Below are 16,474 nucleotides of genomic sequence, written 5' to 3'. Positions count from 1 at the left end.
CCTGTCACCTTGAAACATACCTTAGCAGTATACTGAACTGGAGGCCTGTCACTTTGAGAATACTTTAGCAGTATACTGAACTGGAGGCCTGTCACTTTGAGACATACCTTAGCAGTATACTGAACTGGAGGCATGTCACCTTGAGACATACCTTAGCAGTATACTGAACTGGAGGCCTGTCACCTTGAGACATACCTTAGCAGTATACTGAACTGGAGGCCTGTCACCTTGAGACATACCTTAGCAGTATACTGAACTGGAGGCCTGTCACCTTGAGACATACCTTAGCAGTATACTGAACTGGAGGCCTGTCACCTTGAGACATACCTTAGCAGTATATTGAACTGGAGGCCTGTCACCTTGAGACATACCTTAGCAGTATACTGACCTGGAGGCCTGTCACCTTGAGACATACCTTAGCAGTATACTGAACTGGAGGCCTGTCACCTTGAGACATACCTTAGCAGTATACTGAACTGGAGGCCTGTCACCTTGAGAATACTTTAGCAGTATACTGAACCGGAGGCCTGTCACTTTGAGACATACCTTAGCAGTATACTGAACTGGAGGCCTGTCACCTTGAGACATACCTTAGCAGTATACTGAACTGGAGGCCTGTCACCTTGAGACATACCTTAGCAGTATACTGAACTGGAGGCCTGTCACCTTGAGACATACCTTAGCAGTATACTGAACTTGAGGCCTGTCACCTTGAGACATGTCACCTTGAGACATACCTTAGCAGTATACTGAACTTGAGGCCTGTCACTTAAGCATATACTGAACTGGAGGCCTGTCCCATTAATACATACTTAAGCATATACAATTTACTGAATCTGAACAGGTAGTATATTGCTAAAACTGTTATAGATATTTGTTTACATTGACCTCAGGTGAATGGGAAGTATGTTGTTAAGAGTGGTACAGACTTCCGAAACATGAGCAAGATTATAATGAAAAAGACAGGTGACACAGTGGATGTTAAAATTGAATGTATAGAACTAGACTCCAGCATTCCAGAAGATGAAGATTTGAAAAAGGAGGTCTATAGACTAACAGGTAAAACAATTGAAATAATATTGCAAACAGCCAAAAGACAAATAAATATTGATCACTCGAAGTCACAAGGTTAAGCAAAATTCTCCAACTGCCAAGGATTTCTTGTGGTACAAACATGGAAAATAGAAGGAAAATGACGATGGACCACTGAACTACTTGAATGAGCCCTGGTACTCGAGTTGTCAATGCTCGAGCTAGTGGAGTTTCCCTGTACTTTGAGTACTGTTAAAGCATTATTATCTGTAAGGGAGTAATTTTAATGGAATTTTGTTGATGATCTTATCTACAAATTTAAATTCAAACAAACTTTTCATTCATTTTGTCTTTAAAATTTGAAATCCATGAATTATTCATGTCTGCACAAATAAGCTATTCCTGCAAGTACTTAGAAAAAACTTTGCCTTAGATATTAAATGATTTCACAGTATTAAATGGAAAACCAGTACTGAATTTGGGCCAAGAGATACTTGCACATAATACATTGATGCATGCGATATGCAGTTATTTATGTAACATTAAACTGGAAATGTAGAAAAAATTAGGTTCATTATACAGCTGTGTCAAAGAAGAAAGATAGCTGTAAGATAGTCTAACAAGTTTGTTTTTTTTTAATGGAAAAGTTTTCCAAACAGCTAGTAGAAGCGTTAGTGCATGGTTCTATCAGTATGTTTTAGGAAAACCAGCTGATCACATAAAGACAGATGGTCACATTATAAAGGAGGAAGGTGTACATTTCTTATAGTTTTCAGTGTTAATGCCTCACCTTATTGTAATGAATCACTTAATTTAGTGGGCACGAAATTCTGAGGTTTTGTTCAACACTGGAATTACTTGGGGATTTACATGTGTGGATTTCAGGCTATTTTCAGCTTCTGAAGAATGAATGGGAACTTTAAGCCCTCTACAGACGGTAGGTTTTTGTTGTACAACACTAATTATCTCAAAGATGTACAATTTTGAAATTGTACATTTTTCACATACAGACAGTATTCCATTCTAATATAAATCACAGAGATTTACCTAGCAAACATACAGTGCATCAGGTACTGAAAAGAATGTAACCAATGATAATTAAAATGATATTCACCTTTTTATGACTCATGAATTTGATTACGCATCACACAAATAAGCCATGCCATGAGAAAACCAACATAGTGGCTTTGCGACCAGCATGGATGCAGACCAGCCTGTGCATCTGCGCAGTCTGGTCAGGATCAGTGATGTTTGATTTCAAAGTCTATTGCAATTAGAGAAACCGTTAGCAAACAGCATGGACCAGACTGCGCGGATGCTGGTCGGAAATGCACTATGTTGGTTTTCTCATGGCGCGGCTCAAATCATTTAACTTTTCAGTGTCATCCTTTTTCCATTATGCATTAGAAGCCATTTTATATTCAGATTTGTGTTTATTTTTGGGCAATTGTTTCTGGAATTTCATTCACTTGCCTCTTGTCAACTAATTATTTATCAATTTGTTGATTGTCAACGTGGGTGGTAGGTACGTAAGGCAAAACTTATGAAATAGAACATGTCCTAATCTCTAAGTCAAGAGTTAAGATTTACGAAATCAAGGAATAGCATCATACACACGATACTATTTGGCGGTACATCTTAAATTTAATTGGTGTTGTACAACAAAAACCTACCGTCTGTAGTGGGCTTTACTTGTACATTGGGAAATCTGTGAAAATTTGCCCCACATGAAAATTTATGATTTCACAGTAATTTCAAACTGGATGGTCAAAAGTATTTGCAGACTTCTAATTATTGTAGCTGTTTCCATTAAAATAGTTTTTCAAACCTAGATAGTAGGGAGAATCCATGGCTTCCTAGTTTTATTGAGCACCAGTACTTAAAGTCTATATATCTATTTACTTTTTCTTATTTACTAAATATTTCAGCTGACATAGACAAAAAGATGGATGAATATTTAGGAAACATGGGTGTGGCCATGGATGGCAGATTCGCTTGTATACGGACAATGGAAACTAATTTAGGTATATATAATGTGAAACTTGCAGTCTTTCCAGTGTTTTCCTAATTTGTAACATATTGCAATTACATTTGATTTAATTGGAAGTACAGTCGACATCTTACTTGGGACCACCTCTATTAAGCGATTTTTGTATTAAATGACCAGTCAAAATCCCTCCCGAACGTTTTCAGTATATAAATTCATTCCATTAAACGACTTTTTTATTTTACGACTAGCGACCACATTAATGTAGTCCCGACAGGTAAAATATTCGACAAAAGTATCTATTAAGCGACCGGGTACCAAAATTCTGCCGGGCATTTCTTCATCTGTGTAATTAGCGAGAACGTTTTGCACCTGACTGACTCTTTTTTGTGTTAACAAGGCATACAATATCAACATTATTACTTTTATGATACGTAACTGAATATTTAGACGGGGCTATTTTGTGACAGTCTGGCACTCTTGTTAACCTTGTCAAAACGAGATGCAGATGGTTATTGGTCCAAAGTGAAAGGTAAAGGTCAAACTTTCTTGGAGCTAAAAGCTGATCAGTCCTTTGGCTGGTCATTTCTTGTGTCTGGGAGCTTTAATCAGCATGAGTGATAGCTCTAGTATGAATTTTATAACACACTTGACACTAGAAGAAATATCAGAAGATCTTGAAGAGGCAGTTGTCATAGATACATGTTTGACTTTTCAGGAAATTTTGTTACTGACATTATACTGGAGGCAGTACCAGCAGATATATGTCTGATTAACTCTGGGACATTTAGATCAGATAGAATACATCAGAAAGGCGAGTTTAGACTACGGGACCTTCTAACAATTTTACCGTTGATGGATCCTCTAGTTGTCATAGAAATCTCAGGTAAACATGTTAAAATAATTATTTTTCTTTTTTTGGTTTAACATCACACAGACACAATTATATGTCATATAGCAACTTTCCAGCTTTTAATGGTAGAGGAAGACCACAGGTGCCCTTCCATGCATTATTTCATCATGGGTGGGCAACTGGGTAGAACCACCTACCTTCCGTAAGCCAGCTGGATGGCGTCCTCACATGAAGAATTGAAAATATGTTGTTTTTTTCAACTTTTTAGAAAATGTGCATGCAAGTTGTCATTGCAATAACCAAATTAAAATTCAACTCTTGCCAAGTTATGGCCCTTGCTTGATTAAGAAGCTATCAAACAGTTTAGCTTGCTGTCTTTTTCAGGGAAAGATGTTATAAAAGCATTAGAAAATGGTGTTTCTCAGTATCCAAAACTGGAGGGCAGATTTCCTCAGGCAGCTGGGGTGAAGTTTGTTTTTGATCCCAGTAAACCCCCAGGGAAAAGAGTTGAAGCAGGGCTTGTCAAGGTTCAAGACCAGTTCATCAGTCTAGATAAGGTTTGTGAATTATGACGTTGACTTTTGTACTGTCATTATGGCCAACATTGGGGTAAAGTATTCAAGAATTGTTGATCTACAAATAAGAAAGCTGTCAGATATAATTATGAATACAACAGATCTATTATACACAGACAGCTTAATATGAGCTGCGCCATGAGAAAACCAACGTAGTGGCTTTGCGACCAGCATGGATCCAGACCAGCCTGCGCATCCGCGCAGTCTGGTCAGGATCCATGCTGTTCACTAACGGTTTTTCTAATTGTAAAAGGCTTTGAAAGCGAACAGCATGGATCCTGACCAGACTGCGCGGATGCGTAGGCTGGTCTGGATCCATGCTGGTCGCAAAGCCACTACGTTGGTTTTCTCATGGCGCGGCTCATATTAAGCTGTCTGTGTATAATAGATCTGTTGTTCGCTTTCAAAGCCTTTTACAATTAGAAAAACCGTTTGTGAACAGCATGGATCCTGACCAGACTGCGCGGATGGGCAGGCTGGTCTGGATCCATGCTGGTCACAAAGCCACTATGTTGGTTTTCTCATGGTGTGGCTCATATGTAAATTCATCTCCTTTGAGTGTATTTTGGAGCATATGCTCAACATTATGCTATATACTCTGATTTTAATGTAAAGCTGACAAGACTTATCACTGCTGATGATCTGAGCCTCTCCAGAAGAAGGCAGCTGGTTTGCAAAAGGTTGATGGTTTTACCCGGCTCCTTTATTATCCAAAAACAATGGGAACATCAAATCTTCAGGCACTTTAACTTGAAATCTATTATATATTTTTAGTTTAGAATATATCACTAAAATTCCTTTTATGCCAAAGTTTAGAAGTAATAATTGGTAAAAAAATGATATTGATATCTGAGTTCTAGATTTTGACACTTTTAAGGAATAATTTCAAATAAAGAAGTTTATCTGTTATTTCAGAAATACCGGTTATGTACAAAGGAGTATATAGCAAGTGGTAAGGATGGATATGATGTGTTCAAAGATTGTCCTGTTGTGGTATGTTTGTAATTATTTGTTTGTTATTTATTTGTGGGTTTGCTAGTTATTGTTAGAACCATAAAATAATAATACCTAATAGTCTCAAGTGTATTGTAGTAGTCATTTATGATCCCTCTGTGACAATGGTGGAAGGGCATTTCATGTTATTCCTGTGCTTCTGTATACATGTATGTGATTGGAAAATTGTGTCTGGCCATGAACTTGATGTTTCTCATGGGATTTCAAAATAACTTGGTACAAATGACCACTGTAAGAATACAATGCTGCACGCAAAGCCCAGGTCTGTAGCTAAGGTCACATTTCAAGATCAAAGATTTTATGTTATGTAATCTTGTGTGGTCTATAACTTTTGTATGGAGTTTAGAATAATTTGGCACAAACAAACACCTTAATAAGGAGATGTGTTCCTTACAAGACCGAGACCCCTAGCTTAAAGGTCAAAGTTACACTTAGAGGTAAAAGATTATAAAGGCTTTTCTTCTCTGGTCTATAACTTTTAATGTATGAATGGATAGATATTTATTTTTTTATCAACTCGCAAACTTTCACAATAGCAAGACTCAGTGTAGCTCAAAGGTCAAGATCACACGTAAAGGTTATAGATTTTATGTCATTTTTTCTTGTTTGGCCAGTAACTTTTTTATGCATGCATGGATTTTTGAAAAAAATGGCAAGGACAATCCCCATGTCCCTTGCAGGACATAAACTCATAGCTCAAATGTCAAGGTCATAATTAGGGCTCAAATAGTTTACATAAGTTTTTTTTGGAAAACCATAACAAAATGATGTGTTGCAGCAAGAGCCATGTCTCCAGGTCAAAAGTCAAGGTAAATGTTTGCTGCTTAACTATTTGTTGTGCGTGATGGTATTTTGAAAAAGTAGTTATTATGTCTCCCCAAAATATCATATTGGGTAGATATAATATTGATTTTTGCCTTGTCTGTCCTTCTGCCACAAAAGTTTCTCCTGACTACTCCTCTGAAACTGAAAGTAGGATTTCAACTTTACTTTGAATTTTTTGTTGAAGTTTTGCATATAACTTCTCAAAAATACTACTATTTGGGTTACATTACAAATTAAATCCAGCTTTTATTATGCCCTCCTTCAAAGAAGGAGTGGTATATTGTTTTGCAGATGTCGGTAGGTCTGTCTGCCGGTCAGTTGGTATGTAGACCAATCTGTTTCCGGATGATAACTCAAGAACGCTTGGGCCTAGGATCATGTAAGTTGATAGGGAGATTGGTCATAACCAGCAGATGACCCCTATTGATTTTGAGGTCAGTAAAACCCAGAACAGTTAAATCGTTTCCGGATGATAACTCAAATACGCTTAAGTCTAGGATCATGAAAAGATGATTTTGATTTTGAGGTCTAAAGGTCAAAGGTCACAGTGACAGGGAACAGTTAAACGGTTGCCGGATGATAACTCAAGAATGTTTTGGCCTAGACTCATGAAAGTTGACAGGGAGATTGGTCATGACCAGCAGATGACCCCTATTGATCTTAAGGTCAGTAGGTCAAAGGTCAAGGTCACAGTGACTCTGAACAGTTAAACGGTTTCTGAATGATAACTCAAGAATGCTTGGGCATAGGATCATGAAAATAGATAGTGAGGTTGGTCATGACCAGCAGATGACCCATATTGATTTTAAGATCAGTAGGTCAAATGTCAAGGTCATATTGTATTGGGGATCAGTGATCATGGTCAAGGTGATCTTGAGAGTAAAATTGTTTTTGTTCCATAACTGAATTAGCATTTGGCCTACAACAGTCAAACTTTATTGGATGATTGCTTGGATTAGTAGTTAACCCCTGTTGCTTTAGGGAACTGTTGGTCCAAGGTCAAGGTCATGTTGACCTTGAGAGTGACAAGTATTTCAGATCATTTCCCTTTCTATTTGCAAATTGTTTGTATCACAAACATGGTATGTTTTAACTTTTCTTTTTGTCTGTATCCAGACACATGTTTTTATGCTAAAAACAGAAATTGCATATCAGGTCACTTTTACATTTAAGCAGAGTGGTACGCTAAGACATTTGATTTTACTAAAATAATCTAAATTTCTTAAAAAATTCTGTTCTATCCTAAATATAGATATACAGATCTATTAATTTATTTTAAAAGCTACCTAAGGCAATGGAAGGGCAACCAGGGGTATAGAGATAAGGGAACCTAAGGGTAACAGGCAAACAACTAAGAGTGAAAGAGGTAAGGGCATCCAGGAGTAACTGAGATAAGGGAAAGCAAGGGTAAATAGAAATATATTGCTGTAGCTACTTGTGTATTTGTAGGAAGATGCTGAGAGATGTCCAACCATGAGCACGGCTGTGAGAAATCATTTTGAATCTGTGCAAATTGTGTTAAATCAGAAACCATGCCGATCTGGCCATAGGCAGAGTCTGGTTAGCATAGCAAGGTAAATAAATTGTTATCTGCATAAAATTTAATTAATTTGCTGATTTTATATTTGTAGGAAGATTCAGAGAGATGTCCAACCATTAGCACTGCTGTGAGAAACCATTTTGAATCTGTCCAGATTGTACGCCATGAAAAACCGTGTAGATCTGGGCACAGACAAAGTCTGTGTAGTATTGTCAGGTATACGATAATGTGCATAAAAAATTTGTCATAGAATATGGATGTCCTATACACCATTTAACCCTATCTTAACCTCACAACAGCCACATTCACATTACATTTACATAAACCTAAACATAAAGGTAGTGTTTAAAGGGAAAGGAAACTTTAATCATACCATTTATCTAAAACATTAATATTAAATGTTGTTCAAATTTTTGAGATAGGATCATATGAGGAAATGATGCAATAGTTTGAGATTTTAGAAAAAACTTTAAAGTTTCTTTTAATTTTTTAATAACTGAATACATTTGGATGAAGTTAACCCATAATTTTGTTTAGGTAGCCTTAAAAGAAATGGTTGCCATTTATTGTCATGATAATTGTGTAAAATTTTCATAATTTAAAAAAAAAATTTAACCTTATTTTGTAAAAAAAAAAAAAAGAAGCTCTCACAGCATTGATTAAAACCATCTTGGACACTTGGACACATTTAATGCCTTTCCCTTTAAAACTCATTTGTGATCCTAAACTTATCCATGTACCGCAGACCCTAGCCTGGTTCCCGTCGTACATTTATACATAGTGATGGTGGGGTGGGGGAGGAGGGGTGGTAGGGGCACACAATTCACATCATTTTTTTCACATTTCCATATGTTTGATTGCTTGTGTATAGATTAATCGGAATTGGTTTTATTCAGATATAAGTTATCAATCATGTATATTTATATATCCAGAAGCTGTGATTAAACACCTTAAATATGATAAAGCCAAGAATAAAACATATATCTTGAACATGGTAACGTCCGTGACTCTTGATAAAAGCAACAACTGTACTGTTTTCCTGAAAATGAATCACAAGGATCAAAATGTGTTTAAAGTTAAAGGTTTTATTTTATCTCGGAGATGAGGACAAAAGTCTGTAATGATCTTATTCAGGAAAATAGTAGAAATCAGTGAAAAATAATTATCTACTTTAATAAAGCGGACATATCAAATTCAATTTCACAATCAATTCTTACCATTTAGTTGCCAGTATTATGATAAAAACAAATTTAAATTTATTTTTTTTTATATTCTCAATATGGAGAAATCACTGTATTTAGGTAAGATCATTAAATACCTCAATCCCTGGCTTTCTTTATAACAAAATCTTTATTTTTCTGCTACTGTCAATTTACTTAACCCTTATCATGCTGGACACGATTGATTATGCCTTTGCAGCCAGTTTAGATCTTGATCAGCCTGCACAGCTGTGCAGTCTGATCAAGATCTGCACTGTTCACCATTCAGTTAGTATCTTTTTTTAACAGTCAATGGTACTGTCCAAATTGAAAGATGGATAAGTTCATTATAGAAATTTAGCAGGGTAAGGGTTAATTTCTCGGTGTATAAAACAATCATTTGTAAAACTTTTTTTCACACTAAGAAACAAGTGTGTTGGACATCAATTTCTTTGACATATTACATTGCACGGCAGTTAACCTTGACCACAAGCATGTTGTTTATCTGTATATATACTTACATTTTCCAGATCAGTTCGAGCTTACAGTTTCAGGCACTGCAATAGACTGATTCCCTTAGCACTACTGTAAAATCAGTTAATTTCTAGTATTACCGGTACTGTAAAATCATTTAATATCATGGAAATAAAAATTTTGAGGATATGGCCAAAAATGGCTGTTTCATCAGAACAGAAATTCATGGATTTCAAATTTTAAGGAATTTTATTTGTTTATTGGGATTTGATTTAACTGTTAGCCAGCTGGTGGCAAATGATCCTGCCTTAGCAACCAGTGCAGACCAAGACCAGCCTGCACTACTCTGCAGCTGATCATGGTCTGCACTGATCACTATTCAGTCAGTAAATTTACAGTGAACACCCCTTCAAATAATAAGAGGTACTCCCAAAATTGAATGAACAGTCCATTTTAGCAGGGTAAAGGTTAAGCATGAAATCAATGAAAAGTATTTCCCAAGGAAAACAAATGATTTTACAGTATTGTATATATTTAGTATGATAATGTTGGTAGTTCCTTTTTGCACTCTTCTTTTGAATTATAGATTTTTTAAGTTTTAGTTGATCTTGATAGAAAAATTGCATGATTCTAGTAGACCGGTATTGTTCATTGATTGGTTGTTAGTGCAGTCGCTGTTCAGTGTACTTGTTCTTGGCATTTTGAACATAATTTTCTGACATTATTAATTCTTTGCTGCGTTACAGTTAATATTCATCCATGAGGAAAAATAATTTTGCAGTAGTATGTTGCGAAGTTAGTTTGACAGAATGACTAGGTTTTGTTTAAAAGTAATGTCAAGTTACTGAAACAGTGTAAAATAGTAAAAATGCGTTTGTAGACCAGTCTTCATAATGAAGCTTTATCATTGGTCAATTTTAAGAATGACCTCAGAATCAACCAATAATACGCTAAAGTTTTTAGACTGGTTTTCAAGCTCAGTTTTATAACCTTTGACACTGGTATCAGAGCTTTGAGAACATAGCAACTTCTGAATTCAGATTTGTAAAAAGTAGAATGTATGATATGTTTTCAATTACTGGTGAAATCTAGAGAAAGAAGTCATTGATAGTGCTGTGTTCCCCTATCTGTAACAACATATTGCAAACAATGAGTGATTTACATACATTATGCCTGCTAACTAAAAGTTAGATGTCACATTTTCAAATTTTTCCCTAAGAAAAAAAAGCTAAGTTAGATCTATTTTTGGATTTTAAAATATCAATTGAAAAATTTTAAGTTTAAAAAAAAGAAAGAAAGAAAATCAACAGCATCTATGCTCTAATGGTAATTTCTTGCAATTATATTTCTGTAAAAGGGTAGGTAGTTATTCAACAGATATACATTCTCAGTTGTTCTCAAATATTAGCTTAACCTTTAGCCTGCTGGCGGCAAGTGATTTTGCCTTTGTGACCAGTGCAGATCAAGATCAGCCTGCACGTTCGTGCAGGCTGATCATGGTCTGCACTGTTCGCTATTCAGTCAGTAAATTTTCAGTGAACATCCCTTTGAATAATAAGTGGAATTGCCCTAACTGAATGATTGACCAGTCCATTTTAGAAATATAGCAGGGTAAAAGTTAAAAAAAGAGCGTATAAGTCAGACTTTTGCTGAGTGCAAACAAAAGGTTTTAATTGGGTGAATGCATCATTAAGTGTTTGTGGGGAGAAGGGACCAGGCTTGATCTAATATTTGCAGTATACATAAATAATTCTGCTTGAAAAATATAAAATGTTAATAATTTATGTTGGAAGGCATATATATGTAAATAAAAATGATACATTGATTGTAATGAATGCCGATATTTCAAGTGAAATAAAGTGTTCATTAGCTTGGTCTAAATAATGCAAGATAAATCTTACTAGCTGTAAATTTATGGGAAAGTGCTGTCCATATTTCTATCCCTTTCTTACTTGTTTGTTTTTGATAAGTTTTATTCACCTTATTCAAGCCAACTTGATAATTTCCAAAGGTAAAAAGATTTCATGAGCAAGTCCCAATTTGTTTTCAAGTTATCCTGATCTGGTGGCAAACAGCACACAGATGATTCTGCATGAAAAAACATATTTTACTGTATATAATCCTTTGTCTAAATATAAGTCAGTCTAGGATATCAGAACATGTTCCCTTTAAAGAGACTTACCCACACATTTTAGCTGAAAAATAAAACAAAAGTCCATAAAAAGTGAGTACTCTGGAAGTGACTAGTGGTACAAACTTTTGAAATAATGCAGAAAATTTACATTCTTCTTGCATTTTTACCAATATTTAACTTTTATTTTCCTGGGACCCCACTTTATCATTTTTCAGTGTCATATTATACTGGTGGAAATGAACATGTTGAAAAATTTCACCTAAACTGTGGGCGAGTAGCTTTAAATAGTAGGAATATTATCTAAGCTGATCAGCTGTCTTTATTATGGATTGTATTCTTTAAAAAATTTAAAATCTTTTTGTTATATGAAATGTATTAACCAAATTTATGAAATATTGATTACTGGTAACTGTAGCTGAAATAAGGAAATTGGCCATTGAAGTTTGAAATAATGTAATAATGATGTAGTAAATTAAATGACATAGCTAATAGATTATCAGTATATTTGCTTTAGAACACTTATAAAATATTATCTTCATTGAAATATCAGCATTTACTTTTTTATACTTAATACCACAATATTAACATGTTTTCAGAATTTTTGCATTTTAGTGTGTTCCATTTATACTAATTAGTGTGTTTTTGTTTGTTCTTCTAACACAGACGCACGCTTTTAATCAAGAAAACCGCTGCAAAGTTCTTGTCAATGAGAAAGTCATCGCGATCATCATCGCCATCACCACCACCATCCCCTAGCCCACTAACAAACAACATCAAATCAGACACGCCAAAATCATCTGAAAGTAGTCCAAAGAAAATAGTTCAACCAGAACAGCCTGAAAGTAGTCCCAAGAAAACAGCTCGACCAGAACCGCCTGAAGGTAGTCCGAAAAAGAAACAAAGGACCGATGTCACTGACGGGGGTGTTACAAATGCAGTTCTTGATGAAATTATTCAGAAAAGCTCTGCTCAGATTCTTACAACTGAAAGTAGTAGCAAAGCAGCCACTAAAGAAAGTGTTGAACGTAAGGCCAAAACTACTGTAACAACGGTCAGTGACGGGAAACGAGATTCCAAGGATACCAACAAGAACACGGAAGACTCTTCTGTTTTCAGGCGGGATAGTTTAATGACAGATGCGGAACATATTGCACGCCTTGCCAAAATGACGGAGACGTTCCGACAACCGGGGCAGGGCAAGAAACTGTCACATGCCTTCATTCGACAGATGAGTATCCAGAAAGAGGAAGAGGAACAGACTCACCTTTGTCCTAAAGTTGAAGGACGCATTGTTCAAGTAGATGATAAGGTAATGAATCATCATTGAAATTTTAATAATGCCTTTTAAATTTTAAGATAAAACTTCTAAATAGATGTAAATACAGATCCTTCAGGCTTTCAATTAGTCCTACTTTTTCCTACTTTTCCTACTTTTTAGGTCTGTTCCTACTTTTTTCCTACTTTTTTTGAAAAAACTACTATTCCTACTTTTTTATCTAAAGAAGAAAAAATATGTTAACAAATGTTGTTTGTCTATTTGTATAATGAATTTTGTTACATAATGTAAGGACTGATGGTGTACTGGTGAGGCTCTAGAGATATTTTTGATATGCTGCTGGTGACCTCTTCATTATATGAGTTGAATACTGACATTGATATTGGAGCATAAGAGGTTGCAGGTAGCTATGTACAATGGGGACCACAAAGCATTCAGAGGCCCCCTCCCGTACCTACCCCCTCTTGGTGCTATGCACTTGCCGGTGAGGCGCGCCGGTGATGCTTTTATTCTAAATCTGGCGAGCTTGTTCTCATAAGTTCCTACTATTTGTCATCAGATTCCTACTTTTTTCCTACTTTTCTCCTACTTTTTGTACCCCCCGACAACAAAGTTGTAAGGGGTGGTATACTGGTTTCAGGTTGTCTGTCTGTCTGTCTGTCTGTCTGTCTGTCCGTCTGTCTGTCTGTCCGTCTGGTCGTCTGTCCGTCTGTCCGTAGACGCAATCTTGTGTGCACCATCTCTCCTTATCCCCTTGACAGAATTTAATGAAACTTCACACAAGTGATCAGTACCAACAGTAGTTGTGCATGGGGCATGTTAGGTTCTTTTAGAAAAAGAATTTGCAGAGTTATGGGACTTTGTTTTTTTGTTACTATACTATATACATAGACACAATCTTGTGCGCACCATCTCTCCTCATTCCCTGGACACAATTTAATGAAACTTCACACAAGTGATCAGTACCAACAGTAGTTGTGCATGGGGCATGTTAGGTTCTTTTAGAAAAAAATTTGCAGAGTTATGGGACTTTGTCTTTTTGTTACTATAATATATACATAGACACAATCTTGTGCGCACCATCTCTCCTCATCCCCTTGACACAATTCAATGAAACTTCACACAAGTGATCAGTAACAACAGTAGTTGTGCATGGGGCATGTTAGGTTCTTTCAGAAAAAAAAATTCCAGAGTTATGGGACTTTGTTTTTTTGTTATTATACTATAGACATAGACACAATCTTGTGCGCACCATCTCTCCTCGTCCCCTTGACACAATTTAATGAAACTTCACACAACTGATCAGTAACAACAGTAGTTGTGCATGGGGCATGTTAGGTTCTTTCAGCGACAAAAATTGCAGAGTTATGGGACTTTGTTTCTTGTTAACATACTATGTACATACAGTCTTCATATGCAATCTTGTGCGTGCCTAATCTACCAAACCCTTGCACACAATTTAATGAAACTTCACACAAGTGATCAGTACCAACCCTAGTTGTGCATGGGGCATGTTACATTCTTTTAGATAAATATTCTGCATAGTTATGGGACTTTGTTTTTTGTTACTATACTGTATACATACAGTCTATATACATACAGTCCACATAATTATGCAGTCTTGTGTGTGTCAAATTGCAATGTACTGTGTCAGTGCATGCGGGGGGTACATTCATCACCTTTAGTGATAGCTCTAGTTTATATCAGAGGCTCCTACTTTTCTCCTACTTTTTCATCAAAGGTCACTTGAAAGCCTGATCCTTTCTTCACCATCCAGTATGTAATTGTGATAAATATACCATAATACCATTTATGAGAAAAAATGTTTTTCATTTTATAGTACTTTGCATGCTCTCATCCAACCAGTTTTGACTTATACTTCATATGTTACTTTTTCACTTACAGAAACGCTTAGCTATGCTGGCTGAGAAGATTACAATGTTTGGTCACAGCGTACAAAGTGACGCCATTCCAGAAAGTGCCAGCGGGGAAGACTTAGCCACGTTAGGCAGTGCCAATGATCAGTTTCAATCAGATAAATAAAAAAATCTTTTTTTTTTTCTCAAGAACTAGATTTTTTGTAATTAGCCTTTATGCATGAAACAAATTTCTTGCAATGGATAGTTGGTCTATGCATATCAGGGACAAAGAGAAAAGATATTACATTCCTTACAGATGAAGTAGATTTTCAGATTAACATTTGGGCAACTGAAAAAAACACGACTTTGTGCCAAGTAGTTTAAAGCTTGCTGTGATGGACTTGTTTAAGTTTGGTTTTTTCAGTCAAACCTGTATTAAAGGCCATTGGTGAAACAGAGACCACTTGATTATGAAAATCGCTATTTCGTTTCAAAACTATACTGCATTTCTAACCAGTGAATGAAGAAAGAAATGGTGCAAATTTAGACAACTTATTGACATTCTTAAGCATGGTCTATATGTTACAGGTTTGGCAGTATATTGTTACATTTTTACTTAGAATGATGAGATTTAGCATTCCTTTAACATTTTTGTACCCTTATCAAAAAAAAAAAAAAAAAAAAAAAAATACACAAAAAAAAAAACAAAAAAAAAAAAAAACACTTAAAATAATGGTGTGAAGCATTTGTACTCCATGAGATTTGACTTCTTTGTCAATAACTTGTAATTTTTTCAGCATTATTTTACTCACTACCTGTTATGTTGAAGTTATTGTTTTTGATCATAGTATCTCTGTGATGAAACTGTGTGCTGAAAGTGTACTTGTGGCAGATACCATTGTTGATTTGGCTTTTTTTTGTCTGAAATTGCTTCTAACTTAAAACAGTTGTAAGCTTAATGTGTGTTTGTAAAGTTTGTAGCATTTTGGGCATTATTTCCTACAAAGCAAAGATAATTATTAAGAGTTATCTCCCTTTCAGTTCATTACTGGTATATTATTTATAGATATTTACATGTATTCATATTATTTAGTTATCAGATATATTCATTTTTTTCTGTATGTCTCACATACCAGCAATGACATATCATGCCTCTGTTCAACCAGTTTGAATCAGAAATATTTTATATGCTGTGCCCCCAAAAAAAAATGTAAAAAGCATATCTTCATACATGGTATCAAGTCCAATTATAAAAAATATATATATTGTATCAATGAAAGTTATGTATTAACTATCCAGTTTCTTACTGTTAAAACACTGAACTGTATGTTAACAGATATGTAATGTTCAAACTTCAGTTTAACTTCTAAATGACAACTGTAGTGCTAAATGATATTATTTGAATTACATTCTTAATTACATTTTTAATGTGACATGACATATTTAATGTGACATGACATTCTTAATGTGACAAAAAATCCAAATTACATATGATGTTGTTATGCAAACAGATCTCATTTAGAAGTTAAATATTGAAGCTAGAAATGTAAATGAAAATGTTGGAAAGCAATATGCATATACTGGCAGATAAACCCTTTCATATTGTTTGAATATGACAAAATGCCTTGTAACAGTATAAGAAAAATATTTTAGTGTAAAATTGTTATTTGTACATGACAACAGTGTGGGGGCACTAAGAGTTGCCC

General features: G+C 35.4%; 1 protein-coding gene across 1 annotated transcript in view; it reads left to right on the top strand.

Annotated features, from left to right (window-relative positions):
- LOC123550497 (snake venom 5'-nucleotidase-like) overlaps window positions 1–15,950 on the top strand; it is a 33,259-nt gene extending 17,309 nt beyond the window's left edge. The window contains exons 7-14 of the mRNA XM_053545884.1: window positions 894–1,059; window positions 2,961–3,056; window positions 3,738–3,905; window positions 4,257–4,429; window positions 5,363–5,440; window positions 7,918–8,042; window positions 12,297–12,942; window positions 14,815–15,950. Of these exons, the coding sequence (XP_053401859.1) occupies window positions 894–1,059; window positions 2,961–3,056; window positions 3,738–3,905; window positions 4,257–4,429; window positions 5,363–5,440; window positions 7,918–8,042; window positions 12,297–12,942; window positions 14,815–14,952 (1,590 nt within the window). The 3' untranslated portion in view covers window positions 14,953–15,950. The remainder of the gene's footprint in view (window positions 1–893; window positions 1,060–2,960; window positions 3,057–3,737; window positions 3,906–4,256; window positions 4,430–5,362; window positions 5,441–7,917; window positions 8,043–12,296; window positions 12,943–14,814) is intronic.
- Window positions 15,951–16,474: the final 524 nt, after the last annotated feature.

This window comes from Mercenaria mercenaria, chromosome 6 (assembly GCF_021730395.1).
Source record: "Mercenaria mercenaria strain notata chromosome 6, MADL_Memer_1, whole genome shotgun sequence".
NCBI lineage: Eukaryota > Metazoa > Mollusca > Bivalvia > Venerida > Veneridae > Mercenaria > Mercenaria mercenaria.
The sequence above is the reverse complement of the archived record's forward strand: the minus strand, read 5'-3'. Positions and strand labels throughout refer to the sequence as shown.